Source organism: Neoarius graeffei, chromosome 13 (genome assembly GCF_027579695.1).
Source record: "Neoarius graeffei isolate fNeoGra1 chromosome 13, fNeoGra1.pri, whole genome shotgun sequence".
Classification (NCBI taxonomy): domain Eukaryota; kingdom Metazoa; phylum Chordata; class Actinopteri; order Siluriformes; family Ariidae; genus Neoarius; species Neoarius graeffei.
Window position 1 is genome coordinate 47961414 of NC_083581.1, and position 18392 is coordinate 47979805.

Here is an 18392-nt window from a genome sequence, read left to right on the forward strand (position 1 = left end):
TTACAGAGACTAAGGGATCAATGGATGAAGATGATGAGTGGAGATGAGTGAGATTTCTGAATAATTTTCAATGTCATGGCATGCTCATGTCTGTTATGCCCAGGTAGGCTGTTGCTAGTCCATGATGCATGTACAAACTCCATCATCTTTCATCAGCAGCAAACAGATGAGATAAACCATCTATTTATCAGGCCATGACTGGCCACTGGAGCCATCCAGTTTCAATGAAAATAGTTTGGGGGGTTGGTATTGTCTGTGAGGAGATTTCTGATGCATTAAAATGGAACATTAGCAATCTGATGGCATCTATCCACTTATATTTGACTTTAAAATTGTTGGCTGCAATTAATCACAGACTCTTAATCCCATGCAGGGAATTTAATGAGGCTATGGGCCTATATGTAAACACCAGGAAAGGTTTATGGGTGTGATATAGGAACATAAATAAAATGCCCAGCCAAATAAAGAAAAAAAAAGTCAGTCAAAGTTGCACACACTGATATTTTGTTGGACCACCTTTAGCTTTGACTACGGCATGTATTTGCCATGGCATTGTTTTCGACAGCCTTATGCGATGTCACAACATTTACTTCCAGCTGGAGTTGCATTAGTTTTTCACTGAGAACTTGGATTGATGACAGGGGAGTCAGACAGTTCTGTTAAGTCTTCTCCAGCACGTCCCAAAGATTCTCAATGGGGTTAAGGTCAGGACTCTGTGGTGGCCAATTCATGTATGAAAATGATTCCTCATGCTCCCTGAACCACTCTTTCACAATTTGAGTCCTAATTTTATGCCTATGTCATCAGGGGAAAAAAAATCCATTGATGTGATAACCCAATCATTCAGTACATTCAGGTCGTCAGCTGACTTTATTTTAATGCCACGTAACCTTGCTGAGCCTCAACCTGACCAATTGAAGCAACCCCAGATCATAACACTGCCTCCAGAGGCTTGTATAGTAGCCACTATGCATGATGGGTGCATCGCTTCATGTGCTTTCTTTCTTATCCTGATGTGCCCATTGCTCTGGAATAATAGGGTAAATCTGGACTCATCAGTCCACATGACCTTTTTCCATTGCTGCAGAGCCCAATTTTTATGCTCCCTAACAAACTGAAGCCTTTTCTTCCAATTAGTCTCAATAACGTGGTTTTCTTATGGTCATACAATTGCTTAATCCCAATCAGAGGTGGACAAAGTACCCAACTTCATTACTTAAGTCAAAGTACAGATCCCATTAGTCAAATGTTACTCCGATACAAGTGAAATTTTTTACTTAAGTCAAAGTACTGAAGTACTTGCTTTTAAAATACTTAAATATTAAAAGTACATTTTCTGTCAGTGCATTGTTGTATTATTGCCACAACGCTTACAAAACCTAATGCCGTGACCAAAGACAGAAATGTGAATTCACAAAATGAACACATGCTGTGCCATCATGGTGTTTTAACGTTAAGCTAGCTAGTCAGTGAAGCGCCACCTGACATGCTAGCAAATGCTTTTCAAACTCGAAATCATATTGGATAGTTAATGCTACTAGAAAAGAAAATATTTGTACATTCTGTTTATTTGGCAAGATTATGCTAAAACATATTTCTGAAAGGACTTCAGATAAGTTAACATTATTCATGTTAGCATAACTCTGTTTTTACATGCTAACTAACAGTATCCAAGTTAACTAGCTATTTGTTAATGTTAGCCGTGGACAAGACGATGGCAAATTGGCGGGCAAACCCATAGAAAGTCATTTGACTAACCAGACTGCATAGCTATTGCAACATTATCGCTAGCTCTAAAAGCACAGACAACTTCGTTGCAAGCTTTCTCTTGGAATAAAATGTTTATATACCTCAATATGCTTCCGCAGGTTGGATAGCGAGTTTTTGTAGGCCGTGATCTGGTTTGTTTTCGGCAAACATTTAAAACAAAACAAATCTTTAATCCTTTCAGAAAACTGAAACATGGGTTCTAGCTATAGCCATGAGTGTGTGCATTCCCCAGAAGAACCGCCTCCTTCCATTCTGCCATCAACTGATTGTGCTCAAATAACGCTGCTGAGAAATCATTGATCTTGATTTTATACAGTCTATGGATTTGACGTGACCCTAGTGATTACTGATAGCCTCTCGGTGTCACCTGTGAAAAAACCAATCACGTTTTAGAAAAGAAAAGAAAAAAACATCCACTTTCAAATTTGCTTCATAGTAACGAGTAACGAAGATCTTGATAGAAACAATTATGATCAAAACCTCTTCATACAAATTTAAAACTGGAACTGGAACTGTGCCTTTGCACAGAGGAAACGGTGAAGCTGCAGAGTGCAGGCAGAGTACTATACTTAACGAGGACCTTGATAGAAATGTAGTGGAGTGAAAAATATGATATTTATCCTTCAAATGTAGTGAAGTTAAAGTCATAAGTTTCTAAAAAAAATAATACTCAAGTAAAGTACAGATACTCAAAAAGTGTACTTAAGTACAGTACTCAAGTAAATGTACTTTGTTACTGTCCACCTCTGGTCCCAATCCTGAGTTCTCATCACACTGTGCATGTGGAAATGTTCTTACTTTCACGATTGAGCATAGTCATGGGTTCTGCTGTTGACTTTTTACGATTCAACTTCACCAATCTTTTTAGTGATCTCCGATCACAGTCAATCAAGATTTTTTTTTCCAACCACATCATCTGTGAAGTTGATGATTCACCACTATCCTTCCAGGTATTAATAATGCGTTGGACAGTTCTTAACCCAAATCCAGTCATTTCAGCAATCTCTTTAGTTATTTGCTTGATGCAGACCAATAATTTGACTCCTCTGAAACATAGGAGCATCTTTTCTACAACCAAAGGATACACCTTACGATATGGTTGTTTAAGAAATGAAAAGCTGCTCACTGCATCAGTTAGGGTTAAAAGGCTTGTTGCCAGCTGAAACATTAATCACTGCAGTAATTATTCATATTTTTTTGGCCAGGTAGTGTAGTTTATAGAGTTTCCAAATTTGTCACATATATGCCTTATCAGCAAAATATTGCATTTTCACACGAACACATTTTTCACCTCTTGCACAACCGTAAGACAGCTATGCTTGCACAATCATGAGACTGGTGCTGTGCTATTTGCGGTGGTTTGAGGAAAATGCACAATGCCTGCACTCTGCAGCTTCACTGTTTCCTCTGTGCAAAGGCACAGTTCCAGTTTTAAATTTGTATGAAGAGGTTTTGATCATAATTAATGTGTCTTGTTTTTGCACAAGCCATATGCATATACTCTTAGTTTATCTCACTTTTTGTTTTGGTGTGTGTGTGTGTGTGTGTGTGCGCGTGTGTGAAATGCTATGTAAATACCATACATTTGTGCTTTTCATTGCATTATTGTGTATTCATACTGAAAAATGCTTATATAAATGTGCCCCCTAGTGATGTGGTTCACAAAATTCTCAACTTTTTTTTAATGGTAGTAAAGTGATATTCAAGATCAAACACGATGAAATTTGTTGTACTCTTCATAATACTTATTAAGATATTATATTTCTGACCTAATTGACTGGTCACTTGAATTCAGTTTGAATGGGTTAAGTTGAAACCTTCAGAGAACTTTAAATAATGTTGGCTTGCAGCTAACCACAAGTTTAATAAAAATATAAAACATTTTGTTAAAATGATTCAAAGATTAAAGTTACATTTCAAGAGAAGGTTTAGGTTTTGTGTATAGAAGACTCAGATGAAAACGCTCTATTGGCACCAGAAAATAAATATGGTTGTACTCTCATTGTATGATTGTATGATTTTATTTTCATAGTGTGCTAATAATAATAATAATTTTTGAATAGTTGAATTGATTTGGAGAATACATCTGTGTTTTGATCCTAAGAGAGGTCTGTGGACTTTTTTGTTTTACATACGATCAGTGTCTAGCTACAAAAAGTTTGGGGGGAAAAACAAACCCGGATTGATGAATTTGGAGTCATGGTATGAGTAAAGGGTTTATATATATATATATATATATATATATATATATATATATATATATATATATATATACACAGTGGTGCTTGAAAGTTTGTGAACCCTTTAGAATTTCCTATATTTCTGCATAAATATGACCTAAAACATCATCAGATTTTCACACAAGTCCTAAAAGTAGATAAAGAGAACCCAGTTAAACAAATGGGACAAAAATATTATACTTGGTCACTTATTTATTGAGGAAAATGATCCAATATTACATATCTGTGAGTGGCAAAAGTATGTGAACCTCTAGGATTAGCAGTTAATTTGAAGGTGAAATTAGAGTCAGGTGTTTTCATTCAATGGGATGACAAGCAGGTGTGAGTGGGCACCCTGTTTTATTTAAAGAACAGGGATCTATCAAAGTCTGATCTTCACAACACATGTTTGTGGAAGTGTATCATGACACGAACAAAGGAGATTTCTGAGGACCTCAGAAAAAGCGTTGTTGATGCTCATCAGGCTGGAAAAGGTTACAAAACCATCTCTAAAGAGTTTGGACTCCACCAATCCACAGTCAGACAGATTGTGTACAAATGGAGGAAATTCAAGACCATTGTTACCCTCCCCAGAAGTGGTCGACCAACAAAGATCACTCCATGAGCAAGGTGTGTAATAGTCGGCGAGGTCACAAAGGACCCCAAGGTAACTTCTAAGCAACTGAAGACCTCTCTCACATTAACATTAGCCAATGTTCATGAGTCCACCATCAGGAGAACACTGAACAACAATGGTGTGCATGGCAGGGTTGCAAGGAGAAAGCCACTGCTCTCCAAAAAGAACATTGCTGCTCATCTGCAGTTTGCTAAAGATCATGTGGACAAGCCAGAAGGCTATTGGAAAATGTTTTGTGGACAAATGAGATCAAAATAGAACTTTTTGGTTTCAATGAGAAGCGTTATGTTTGGAGAAAGGAAAACACTGCATTCCAACATAAGAACCTTATCCCTTCTGTGAAACATGGTGGTGGTAGTATCATGGTTTGGGCCTGTTTTGCTGCATCTGGGCCAGGATGGTTTGCCATCATTGTTGGAACAAGGAATTCTGAATTATACCAGCGAATTCTAAAGGAAAATATCAGGACATCTGTCCATGAACTAAATCTCAAGAGAAGGTGAGTCATGCAGCAAGACAGCAACACTAAGCATACAAGTCGTTCTACCAAAGAATGGTTAAAGAAGAATAAAGTTAATGTTTTGGAATGGCCAAGTCAAAGTCCTGACCTTAATCCAATTGAAATGTTGTGGAAGGACCTGAAGTGAGCAGTTCGTGTGAGGAAACCCACCAACATCCCAGAGTTGAAGCTGTTCTGTACGGAGGAATGGGCTAAAATTCCTCCAAGCCGGTGTGCAGGACTGATCAACAGTTACCACAAATGTTTAGTTGCAGTTATTGCTGCACAAGGGGGTCACACCAGATACTGAACGCAAAGGTTCACATACTTTTGTCACTCACAGATATGTAATATTGGATCATTTTCCTCAGTAAATAAATGACCGAGTGTAATATTTTTATCTCATTTGTTTAACTGGGTTCTCTTTATCTACTTTTAGGACTTGTGTGAAAATCCGATGATGTTTTAGGTCATATTTATGCAGAAATATAGAAAATTCTAAAGGGTTCACAAACTTTCAAGCACCACTGTATGTATGTATGTATGTATGTATGTGTGTGTGTGTATATATATATATATATATATATATATATATATATATATATATACACACACACACACAGTGGTGCTTGAAAGTTTGTGAACCCTTTAGAATTTTCTATATTTCTGCATAAATATGACCGAAAACATCATCAGATTTTCACACAAGTCAAATGCAGCCCAGATGCAGCAAAACAGGCCCAAACCATGACACTACCGCCATCATGTTTCACAGATGGGATAAGGTTCTTATGCTGGAATGCAGTGTTTTTCTTTCTCCAAACATAACACTTCTCATTTAAACCAAAAGTTCAATTTTGTTCTCATCCATCCACAAAACATTTTTGCAGTAGCCTTCTGGCTTGTCCACATGATCTTTAGCAAACTGCAGATGAGCAGTAATATTCTTTTTGGAGAGCAGTGGCTTTCTCCTTGCAACCCTGCCATGCACACCATTGTTGTTCAGTGTTCTCCTGATGGTGGACTCATGAACATTAACATTAGCCAATGTGAGAAAGGCCTTCAGTTGCTTAGAAGTTACCCTGGGGTCCTTTGTGACCTCGCCGACTATTACACGCCTTGCTCTTGGCATGATCTTTGTTGGTCGACCACTCCTGGGGAGGGTAACAATGGTCTTGAATTTCCTCCATTTGTACACAATCTGTCTGACTGTGGATTGGTGGAGTCCAAACTCTTTAGAGATGGTTTTGTAACCTTTTCCAGCCTGATGAGCATCAACAACGCTTTTTCTGAGGTCCTCAGAAATCTCCTTTGTTCGTGCCATGATACACTTCCGCAAACATGTGTTGTGAAGATCAGACTTTGATAGATCCCTGTTCTTTAAATAAAACAGGGTGCCCACTCACACCTGATTGTCATCCCATTGATTGAAAACACCTGAGTCTAATTTGACCTTCAAATTAAGGCCATGTACACACGTAGCCGGGTATTTTTAAAACCGAACATTTTCCCCCCCTCCGTTTATAAAAATGTTTTATCCACACCACCTCGTCTTCGAAAAAAATCCCTTCCACACATAACCGAACATCTGCGTTTTCAATCACATTCATAAGCATTCCAAACCTGTAGATGGCATTATTTCCCCAAATCCTACCCCCTAATCACATCAGAATAGCCCTCTGTTGGCGTCACTTCCGCCTAAACATAAAACATGGCGCCAAGCTCGTTCATCTGGACAGACTCGGAGACAGAATTGCTTCTAAACACAATTTTGGAGTATAAACTTCAAAAGACGCAAGAAAACGTTGATTGGGAATCTTGTCAAAGCAAATATGTGGACATATTGACCCTGTTTTTGGAGCAGTAGTTGGGCTTCTAAAATTAAACATGTAAATAGCACCTGCACAATAATTAACGCTTTCAAGGCACTACTCCGATCCATTACTCTTTGTCCATGCTTAATCTGGCTTCTGCAGTAAACAAAGGTCGCACGTTTGACGTCAGGGCAGATTTGTTGTCATTTTTTTGCCGCATATTGTGACGTTCTAAAACGCAAACCTCCGGTTATCTCTGTCTACATGAAAAGGCATACACGGAGTTTTCAAAAATCTTCACTTTGCCCGGAGTTTTTTTAAATATTCGTTTTTGATGTGTTTTCATGTGGATGACAGGCCAAAACGTAGAAAAATATCTTCGATTTAGCAGATACCCGGCTACGTGTGGACAGGGTCTAACTGCTAATCCGAGAGGTTCACATACTTTTGCCACTCACAGATATGTAATATTGGATCATTTTCCTCAATAAATAAATGACCAAGTATAATATTTTTGTCTCATTTGTTTAACTGGGTTCTCTTTATCTACTTTTAGGACTTGTCTGAAAATCTGATGATGTTTTAGGTCATATTTATGCAGAAATATAAGGGTTCACAAACTTTCAAGCACCACTGTGTGTGTGTGTGTGTGTGTGTGTGTGTATATATATATATATATATATATATATATATATATATATATATATATATATATATATAAGATGAGAAGGTAAATAAAAAACATGACATTTTTAGGTGCCTCAACAAAAATGCTCTTGTTCCTCATTGGCCATATGTGTCTTTGTGTCTTATTTTTCGTGTGACCGTGTGGTTAGGACCCAGCCTGTATATGTATGCTTTTTCCTGTGTTCGTCACTGCTGCTATGGTGAAAGGTGGTTTCACCATAGTGAAAGGGTACACACAATTGACATGTGTGTACTGTGTTGCTCTGATGAAGTCTCTTAGGATTATGCTCAAAGCATTCTCCCCTGCGAGCAGCTTCCACTAAAGACCAGTTTCAATCACCTTTATGTAATACCCACAACACCATGAAAGGTCGATCTGGATCAGCTTCCTCTGTTCTCTGTATTGGACTAATTCTTTATTTTGACAACTATTCCTTATCCCCTGTCATTTAACACTGGTGTGTTTTCAACTGAAGCCACACTGTAAATAATGTAATTTACAGTGAAATGCTGTTAAATATCAGCAGTAAAAGTCCGTCAATGGAAAAATTAGGGAAAATGTTATAATACATCAAAATGGGAGAAACAGTAATACACACCAATTCTGTTATTTTTACTGTGTGAATTTGTAAACCTAAACCCAGTGTTGCTGTCTAAAATATGGTTTACCTTATAGGTAATAGGGAAATATCACGAGTTAAACAAATTTTACCTTCAACTTTACATACCCAGATGCAAACTTTACTTGGAAATCAGTCAACATTTCATGAATAATGCCATCCAATTAAAAAACAACAACAACAAACCAACTAGGTTATAATTCATCCAAAAAGAAAAAATTGTTAGTTAAATAAAAATAAAATAAAATATAAAGTTTAAATAAAAAATTAAATAAAATATAAAGTTAAAATATAAAATATAAAGTTATTACTTTATTTTTTACTTTATTATGTTAATACTTTATTACAATATTAAAGCTATCCGTAGTCTAGCTCTTAATGGGCCAGTGTGGATGCAGGTTTTCATTCCAACCAAACAGGAGTCATGCCTGAGTTCACCTGTTTAATCAGTTGATCTTGTTTCAAGTGACTATCATATGTGACTCCTGGAGGCCTTTATGAGTTGTTGGGTTTTTTTTTCACTACTGGAAATAAATTATGTATTTTTTCCATACATATTTTTTCATGGTTGCTTTCTACAAAAATGCTTCCTTTACTGGAATTATAAGGAATTAACGTTCTATTATTACCACTACAATCTAATAATAATGTACAACAGAGTGGAACCGTCAGGGCCTTCTAGACGTTCAGAGAAGGCCCAAACATCTCATCTCATTATCTCAAACCGCTTTATCCTTCTACAGGGTCGCAGGCAAGCTGGAGCCTATCCCAGCTGACTACGGGCGAAAGGCGGGGTACACCCTGGACAAGTCGCCAGGTCATCACAGGGCTGACACATAGACACAGACAACCATTCACACTCACATTCACACCTACGGTCAATTTAGAGTCACCAGTTAACCTAACCTGCATGTCTTTGGACTGTGGGGGAAACCGGAGCACCCGGAGGAAACCCACGCGGACACGGGGAGAACATGCAAACTCCACACAGAAAGGCCCTCGCCGGCCCCGGGGCTCGAACCCAGGACCTTCTTGCTGTGAGGCGACAGCGCTAACCACTACACCACCGTGCCGCCCAGGCCCAAACATATCTGTTATATTTAATTTCTTTCATTCTTTAATTGCTTTCATTCTTTCATAATTTCATTATAATCATTTTCTTCTAATTCTAATTTGGCCTCATTTACTATCAAATTTGCTTCAGAAATGAAAGGGTTACTGTCCTGAAAACATTAAAATCGAGTTGTCTAATGAGATTTTTTTTGTTTGTTGTGTCTAGGCAGAAAAGAGTTACTCACTGGCTCACTTACTGGTTAGGACTTCATTGCTAAATTGAATTAAATTGAATGACCTATGTGGTAATCAAATTAGTTTTGTCAATTGTAGAGACACCAATAAGATTTCAGATTTTTCATTTATGACATGGTCAATACGGCAAACTGTAACTGCCAGTAATCTTTTATTCACTTACTTTGCCATGGTTAGCTTCAGAACTCCAGAAAACACAGGGTATTCTGCAAAACAAAGTATCATTAAGGTTGAGTCACAAAAGTAAACATTCATCAGTCATTCATCAGTTTCATTAGAGCATTCTGAAGCATAAACTGAGATGGATGAACTGGTATTGCCAAACTGTTTTTGCAGTTGTTGGCAAACAAGGACATAGTATAACTGTCACCGTATGACACAATTAATTGTATAAATAAAAAATGAGAAGGTGGAGGTTGATTTACTAACTGTAACCAGGAGCTGGTTGTATGATTCCACACAAAACTTGAAAGGCATCTTCAGACCATGGTTATGAAGAGGTTATGTGAAGTTTGGGGTATGAATGTCAACAGGGGGCAGAATTTATATATATATATATATATACTCCAAATAGTTGTTTCTCAGGAACTAGAAGTCTGTTTCAGTTGAAATTTGGTGTCTTGAATCGTTTTGTTAATCTGTAGCTGGATTTTAATTTCTACTGGGTTACTTCAGAAATGTATTGGTTTATTTGCTGAAGGCAATATTTGCTTTGAAGCTGATAATCGCCACTGTCTATTATATTTAACAATTCTATTTTGTTTTGTTTCTCTTTTTTTCTCTATTGCTGTGATCCAGAATGACCAGTTCCTGGTGAGAGAAGATTACCTACCTGCTTTGGGAAATGACCTTGTATTGTAAGCACTTGAGACCATCCACCCTCTTCATCTATATCCAAATCTTTCCTTTACTATATTTATGGTGAGTTTAGTCTTGCTTATATTAAAAAAAAATATATATATATATATATATATATATATATATATATATATATATATATATATATATAGATGAACTGTAGATTTTGGCTTCACCAGTCACTTTCATTTTGTCTAATATGCGCCAACTTTGTTACAGGTGTGTATGACTCATATTATATGTACCTGTTGGCTACAATATGCTATGTAAAGCTGGATAGATGAAGTGTGATTGTATTTTCTCAGACTGCTGAGACTGACCCTGAACAAATTGGCATAGATTTTCTATACACAGTACTGTGCAAAAGTCTTAGGGACATGTAAAGAAATGCTGTAGACCAAAAATGGATTAAAAATAATGAAATGAAATGTTTCAACATTAAAAAATATTATAAACAGCAGTAAGCCATAATAAGTGAAACAAAGTCAATATTTGGTGTGCGACGACTCTGCTTTAAAAAAAATAGCAGTCTCAGGTACGAGTGCAGTTTTATAAGGAAATGAGCTGTAGGTTTTACTGAGCATCTTACAGAACCAGCTACAGTTCTTCTGGACACGTTGACTGTCACACTCGCTTCTTAATTTTTCCCCAAAACCCAGCAGCCTTCATTATGTTTTCTTGTTTAATCTGAAAAGTGGTCTCTTATGGAATATGCTGCTCAGATACAAACTTTGTTTCTGTAACACTTAATTTTGTGCTGGAAAATGAACGTTTGGACTCCAAAATGTTTTTGTACTGACTTGATAATGTAGACATCAGAAAACAGAAATCTATAACAAAGTTTGTATGAAAAAATAGGGACTTTTGCATAGTACTGTGTGTGTATGTGTGTATGTATAAAGGGAACTCTGGGCATTTTGACAACATTATATTTCATATTCAATGCTAAGTAAATTGTTTTCTGGCTGATATTGCATCGGGCATTATCAAGTACGATTATGCTTCTGTTGAACCGTATCTTGCGCCACAGCACAAACAGTACAAGTAACCATGAATAGATGTTGTATGCTCCTTTTGCATTTTTTACAAGACATGGTAACATGGTTTTTTGTCTAAAACATTTTTTAAAAATCAGCTAAGCAGTTAACTGCAGGTTGGCAGGATACAATGCCATTTGAAAATACACTAGATATACAGACTTTGGAGAAAGAGCACTAAAATCACTTTGAAGTATCATGTTGTTTCTAACTGAAAAATAGCCCAGTACACTGAGTTTTCACTTGGTAGTTAAATATTGAATATCATATTCTGTGCTGTGCGTATTCTCCACTCTAGGCTGCCTAACTATTTAACTCTTAGCTATACACCACATGGTTACAGCTCCAAAGATGCTGTATCATGGCTGACTCTGACCCTCAGTTTTCTGACCAGTTTGGATATGCAGAGAAAATAATTTCACTGTACTGCATATTTATACAACAGTAAAGGTTTAAGTAGGGTGACCAGATTTCCCTAGTCTGAAACCGGGTCACTTTTGCGCGCGACCATGCTCGTGCACGCACACTATTTTTTACATAAACGTGACACTCAGAGAGGTGCTCTTATCATTTTGTTGAAGCTCACATTTATCAACATCTCACATGAAATAAAACAAACAGGCATTTTGTTATCTAGTAGCATAGTGGTGTACAGGTCAGTTAAATTATGGTCAGACAACAGATTTTGTAATGGCTGAGAATAGGCCAGGCTATGTCCATAGGCCAAATTTAAACTGATTTATTTCACCTGTTTGTGAGAACACCAAGAAGAACGCATATGCACATGTAGGCTATATCTCTAAAATTGTATGCACTATAGCATGAACTTAAAAAGTAGATATGTGGCCTCAGCATAGCCTAGGTCAGAATCAACCTTACTAACCATTCCCCACAACTGAATGAATAAAGCAAGAAGATGTGGACAAAAGTGAACACTTTAATGGAAGGTGCAACAAGCTGTTCAACACAGCAATATGGCCAAACTGTCAGAATGGTATGTTAAACAGAAACAAAAAAGAGACAAGTGATTTGAGAATATATACTACAGAAGCCGAGACAGGCCCTTCATATAATCTTTTTTTATTCACCTTGTTATCCCGAGATAACGACATAATTAATTCAGGATCTCGAGAAAACAACACAACTAATTCGAGATCTCGAGAAAACAAAACAATTATTCCGTGATCTCGAGAAAACAAAACAATTATTTCATGATCTCGAGTAAACAGCTGAGAAATGGTTCATTCAGGTGCGCCAAGAGACTTGTGATATGCTGACTTTGGGGCTATTTCTCATTCTGTATAGACGCAACTTTGGTCATTAGAATGTCTGGAATAATCGATCACCTAATAAGGCAATATTTTGATCAGGGGTTGACACAGGGAGAGATTGCATTAAGTCTTTTAATAAGGGATAATTTCAAAATTAGTCCGCGGCACCTCCGCAGAAGACTGGCCCGGCTTCGTCTCTACCGATGGAGATACAGTGATCCAGCTGAGATCACGGAATAACGGTTTTGTTTTCTCGAGATCTTGGAATAACGGTTTTGTTTTCTCGAGATCTCGAATTAGTTGTGTTGTTTTCTCGAGATCCTGAATTAATTATGTTGTTATCTCAGGATAACAAGGTGAATAAAAAAAGATTATATGAAGGGCCTCTCGCGGCTTCCGTAAAATGTACACTCAAACAAAACAGCAGTAAAGGAGGAGAGGGGCGACAGCCCGAGGAAAGCCCCCACAGGAGCGCACAGCATTTGCAGCATAGGCTGCTCAACTCAGTACAAGAACAAAGCACTTACAGTGCTTACAGTGTGTGCAGTAGGCTTTGTGCGCATTGTTCTGCACCTCTCGGAGGAAGGGGTAGGTGCCCTGTAAATCTTTGGAAAAGGTACATTTTCTTTTCGGCATAATTGCTGCGGCATTACTGCTGCTAGCTGCTAGACAAAGCGCCAGTTAATGTTTATTTTATTGTTGCATGGCAACCCGTTCTGTTGTCTGGAATAATGTGGCTAAATAAACACCCATGCCACAGGGCCAGGGGGCAGTAACCAGGAAAGTTTGCGATTCCTGTCCATTCATCAAAATAGTAAATGCAGACATTTCTCCGCTAATGATTCCCACGCTGCTCAGTCGCAAACGTCGCGAGTGGTGAAAACCGGGACATATCCGTGTCCCGACAGACTTTTGTCGGGACTCGGGACACACAACCCCAAATCGGGACTGTCCTGGTAAAACCGGGACATCTGGTCACCCTAGGTTTAAGTGACCATAACTGCTGTTTTATGTACTGTGTATTTTGAGAGACAGTGCCTTTATTTCAGCCTCATTCTTTTTTTCACAGGTTCACAAGTGTGTAGAAGTTGTATATTTTCCTCCAAGACTTGATCCTCCATGGATATTTTAGCACTCCCTTATGGTAAAATGTTGGTTCTGGGGGCCATCTCTGCTGCCTCAGCCTTCGTTGTCACCATCCTCATTGTGCTGGTGTGTGTGGGGTGTCACACGTAAGTGAAGACCAGTGGCAATAGAACTTGACTAATAAATCTATGTTTAATGTAACAACAACAAAAATACTGATAAAGCGCTCATAGTTCTGAGCGCTAAATATACAATATGTAAATACATATGAATGGGCAATGAGATACTACTACTGTATGAAGTTCTAAATAGATGAATCTTAAGTTTTGACTTGAAAAGAGACAGGGAGTCACAAGATCTAATGTCTATGGGTAGCATGTTCCAGAGATGAGGCACAGCTACAGCAAAAGAACGATAGCCGTAGGTCTTGTAACACTGAATTATTCCAAATTATAAAACCACACAAAAAACTAAACAGGTGTATAAACTAGAGCAGCGGCTACAATTATCGACAGTCCATAATTATCAACACCTTTTCAGATTTACCAATAAAAAACAATTTTACAAAGGTGAGTTTCAGTTATAACAGTTATTATTGCTTAGTTAATCAACCGGAAGACCCGCCTCACCCTTTGATCTTGTCTTCTGATGACGCAGCTCATTACTTGAGATGGAATTTTTTTAGCACGATCAGCAATTTGAGAAAAACCCAAACATTATCATCGCAGGTAAGCATGGTGGAAAGATCATGGACATGTTTTTACTTATCAAATTCACCGATATTTCATGATCTCCTTGTCGAAACCTACTTTGTTTCTTACTCTTTCATTTGACAGTCGCCATTTTGTATCTAAGCGTGCATTTGAGAAGTCACATGAGGTGTCGATAATAGTGATCACTTTCACCGGTGTCCACCATTATCGACACCCTGTGGAATTAAGTGACATTTACAACTGTTATGGATCGATCTTTGTGTAACATTGTTGAAGTCGATGAAGTATTTAAAAAAATAAAAGTGCTGTGATTTATAATCATTTTTTTCTGATTCATAACAGAATGGAATGTGTATAGAGTATTTGGAATCCTATTGCAATAAATAGAATTAGACCAGAATTAAATTCCTAGCATATAAAAAATTACATGCTTGAAATATTCAGATTTTTCTATTCCATTCAGAATTTTTTTTTTGCAGTTTGTTGTAAATATCTACCACATACAATATCAGCAGACATTTTATATTTTGGATCGAGGAATGACCTGTGACCTGGATTTCCATGTGGTTACAATGTCAATTGCCTGTTGACATTTATTGGCAAACTACAAAACTAGAAATTAATACAAACAACAATGAATGATTAACAAAATGTGATCTATGAAAATAGCTAGAAAGTGGAACAAAAAGATTTTCTGACACAAGTTAAACATTATCACTTCGTTTACAAACATTAGAATTACTTCCTCATTTATGTAAGCACAGACATCGATATATTTATATAAAATATATTTTGTACTAAATATAAGTCTACGTAAAACAAATTTTAAATAAAAACTATGATTTGTTAACTTAATAACACATACTGATTTTTTTTTAATAAATAATCATCTGGATGTTGATAATTGTGGAATGGTGTTGATAACTGTGGACAAAGGTGTCGATAATTGTGGAACGGTGTCACGTGATCTGATACGCTAAGTAATCGGGAATCAACTCATTTTTTTCCAGTGGCAGTTTGAGTAATTATTCATGCACAATTTACATATTAAAAGTCCTTTCTACTTTTGCAATGGCCAAAAGATCGTTAAGGTGTCGATAATTATAGCCGCCACTTTATTTTTTCCCCCACTTTATTAATTCATTTTGGTTGTTACTAATGATTAAATATTTATTTTAAACCATTACAATAAGTCATTATGTATACTTTAAGGTGAATATGAGACAATAGATCAGAATTTCAACTTTCATTTCCTGATAGTTACAGTACCAGTCAAAAGTTTGTACACACCTACTCATTCATAGGTTTTCTCTATTTTGACTACTATTTTTCTACATTGTGGAACAATACTGAAGACATCAACACTATGGAGTAACATATGGAACATTTATGGAATTATAACCTCAAATCAGAAAATATTGGGACAGTATGTTGAAAATTAAATTAAAACTGAAAACAATTATTTGTAAATAATCTCTTACCTGTATTGCACTCAAAACAATATAACAGCACATTATTTGATGTTTTATCTCATGAATTTTATTGTTTTTTCCAAATAAACACTTATTTCAGTTTTGATTCTTACAGCACATTTAAAAAAAAAAAGTTGGGATGGTAAAACATTTACGACTTTATAATGTTGGCATTCTTTCTCACGACACTTAAAAGATGCTTCGCCACACATTCTCTATTGGGGACAGAGGGGACAGGCACCCTCCCCTTCCACAGCCCTGTCTTTGTAATGTGTGCAGAATGTGGTTTTGCATCGTCTTGTTGAAATATCGCCGGAAAAGATGTCATCTTGAAGGCAGCATATGTTGCTCCAAAATCTCATTGCACTTTTCTGCATTAATGCTGTCATCACAGAAGTATAAGTTACCTTTGCCGAGGGCCCTGACAACCCCATACCATGACAGACCCTGGCTTTTGGACTTGTTGCTGATAACAGTCTGGATGGTCCCTTTCATACATTTCTTCCAAAAAAGACCTGGAATACTGATTTGTCTGACCATAATACACATTTCCACTGTGTAATAATCCATCCTAGATGCCTCCAAGTTCAGAGAAGTCAACAGCGCTTCTGGACACAGTTAGCGTAAGACTTCCTTTTTGCACAGTAAAATTTTAACTGGTATTTGTGGATGTAACTCTGTATTGTAGTGCTTGAAAAAGGTTCGCCAAAGTAATCCCGAGCCCATGTGGTTATATCAGCTATAGATGAATGATGGTTCTTGATGCAGTGCCATCTGAGGGATCAGAGATCACAGGTGTTCAGCTTAGGCTTGCGCCCTTGCCCTTTACGCACCAAACTTCCTCCAGATTACATCAATTGTTTAACTGCACCATAGAGAGTGATCTATCCAAATCCCTTACTATATATTTCTTTAAAGAACATTGTTATTAAACATTTCAATAATTGTCTCATGCATTTGTTGACAAACTGGAGATCCTCAGCCCATCTTTGCTCCTCAAAGACTAGGCCTTTCCTGGATACTGATTTTGTACCAAATCATGATCACAGTTACCTTTTGACATCACCTGTTTCAAATCACATCATTTAATCGTATTACCTCATGACTAGCCCTAAATTGCCCCATCCCAACTTTTTTTGGAATGTGTTGCAGGCCTCAAACACAGGAATGGATGTACATTCACCGGGCACTTTATTAGGTACACCCATACACCTGCTGTTTGATGCAGTTCTCTAATCAGCCGATCCCTTGACAGCAGCACAATGTATAAAATCATGCCGATACAAATCAAGAGCTTCAGTTAATGTTCACTTAAAGCATCAGAACGGGAAAAATTGTGATCTCTGTGACTTTCACTGTGGCACGGGAGTTGGTGCCAGATGGACTGTTTTGAGTATTTCAGAAACTGCTGATCTCCTGGAGTTTTCACACACAACAGTCTCTAGAGTTTACACAGAATGGTGTGAAAAACAGAAAACACTGAGTGAGCGACAGTTCTGTGGGTGGAAATGCCTTGTTTATAAGAGAGGTCAGAGGAAAATGGCCAGATTAGTTTGAGCTGCCAGGAAGGATATAGTAACTCATAGCAACTCTTACAACCGTGATGAGCAGAAAAGCATCTCAGCATGCAACAGCAGAAGAGCACATTGGGTTCCGCTCCTGCCAGCCAAGAACAGGAATCTTAGAATCAAGAACAAGTTCCTATTAAAGTGGCCGGTGAGTGTATATTAACAAATGAAATGAAGTTGACCAGACAAAACATTAAATATCTTGGGTTCATACTGTCTGCAATGAAATACAAGTCAAAGTAAATTGAGAAATTGCTGCTTTTTTTCATTTTCCATATGGTTCCAACTTTTTCCGATTTGGAGTTGTATAATTTAAGACTGTGTCCCAAACTGCATAATCCACACTAGGTAGTATGCCTAAATCACAATAGTGCCATCATGCAGTGAGACACTATTTCGTACAGTAGTTTATTTTACAGGTTGAATAGCAGTCTAAGTATTCATGACTTGCAATTGCTCAGTATTACAGAGTTGTCATGAAGGTAAAATAATTTTAGTGTGTGCATGAATATGTCAGTGTTAGAGTACCTTATGGAAGAGCAAAAGAGTAATCCATATTATGTCAAGAACCGCGCAATTAAGTAAAGAGAAACAGTCCATCATTACTTTAAGACATTAAATGTTTTGTCTCATCTCATTCATCTCATTATCTGTAGCCGCTTTATCCTGTTCTACAGGGTCGCAGGCAAGCTGGAGCCTATCCCAGCTGACTATGGGCGAAAGGCGGGGTACACCCTGGACAAGTCGCCAGGTCATCACAGGGCTGACACATAGACAACCATTCACACTCACATTCACACCTACGGTCAATTTAGAGTCACCAGTTAACCTAA

At 37.4% G+C, this 18392-nt stretch overlaps 1 protein-coding gene across 5 annotated transcripts in view; it reads left to right on the forward strand.

The window, feature by feature from the left end:
* LOC132896817 (lck-interacting transmembrane adapter 1) overlaps positions 1-18392 on the forward strand; it is an 81870-nt gene that overhangs the window by 26434 nt on the left and 37044 nt on the right. For all 5 annotated transcript variants that reach the window (XM_060937903.1, XM_060937902.1, XM_060937906.1 and 2 more), the window contains 2 exons: positions 10353-10475; positions 13790-13952. In XM_060937903.1, coding sequence (XP_060793886.1) covers positions 13840-13952 — 113 coding nt within the window. In that variant the 5' untranslated portion in view covers positions 10353-10475; positions 13790-13839. The remainder of the gene's footprint in view (positions 1-10352; positions 10476-13789; positions 13953-18392) is intronic.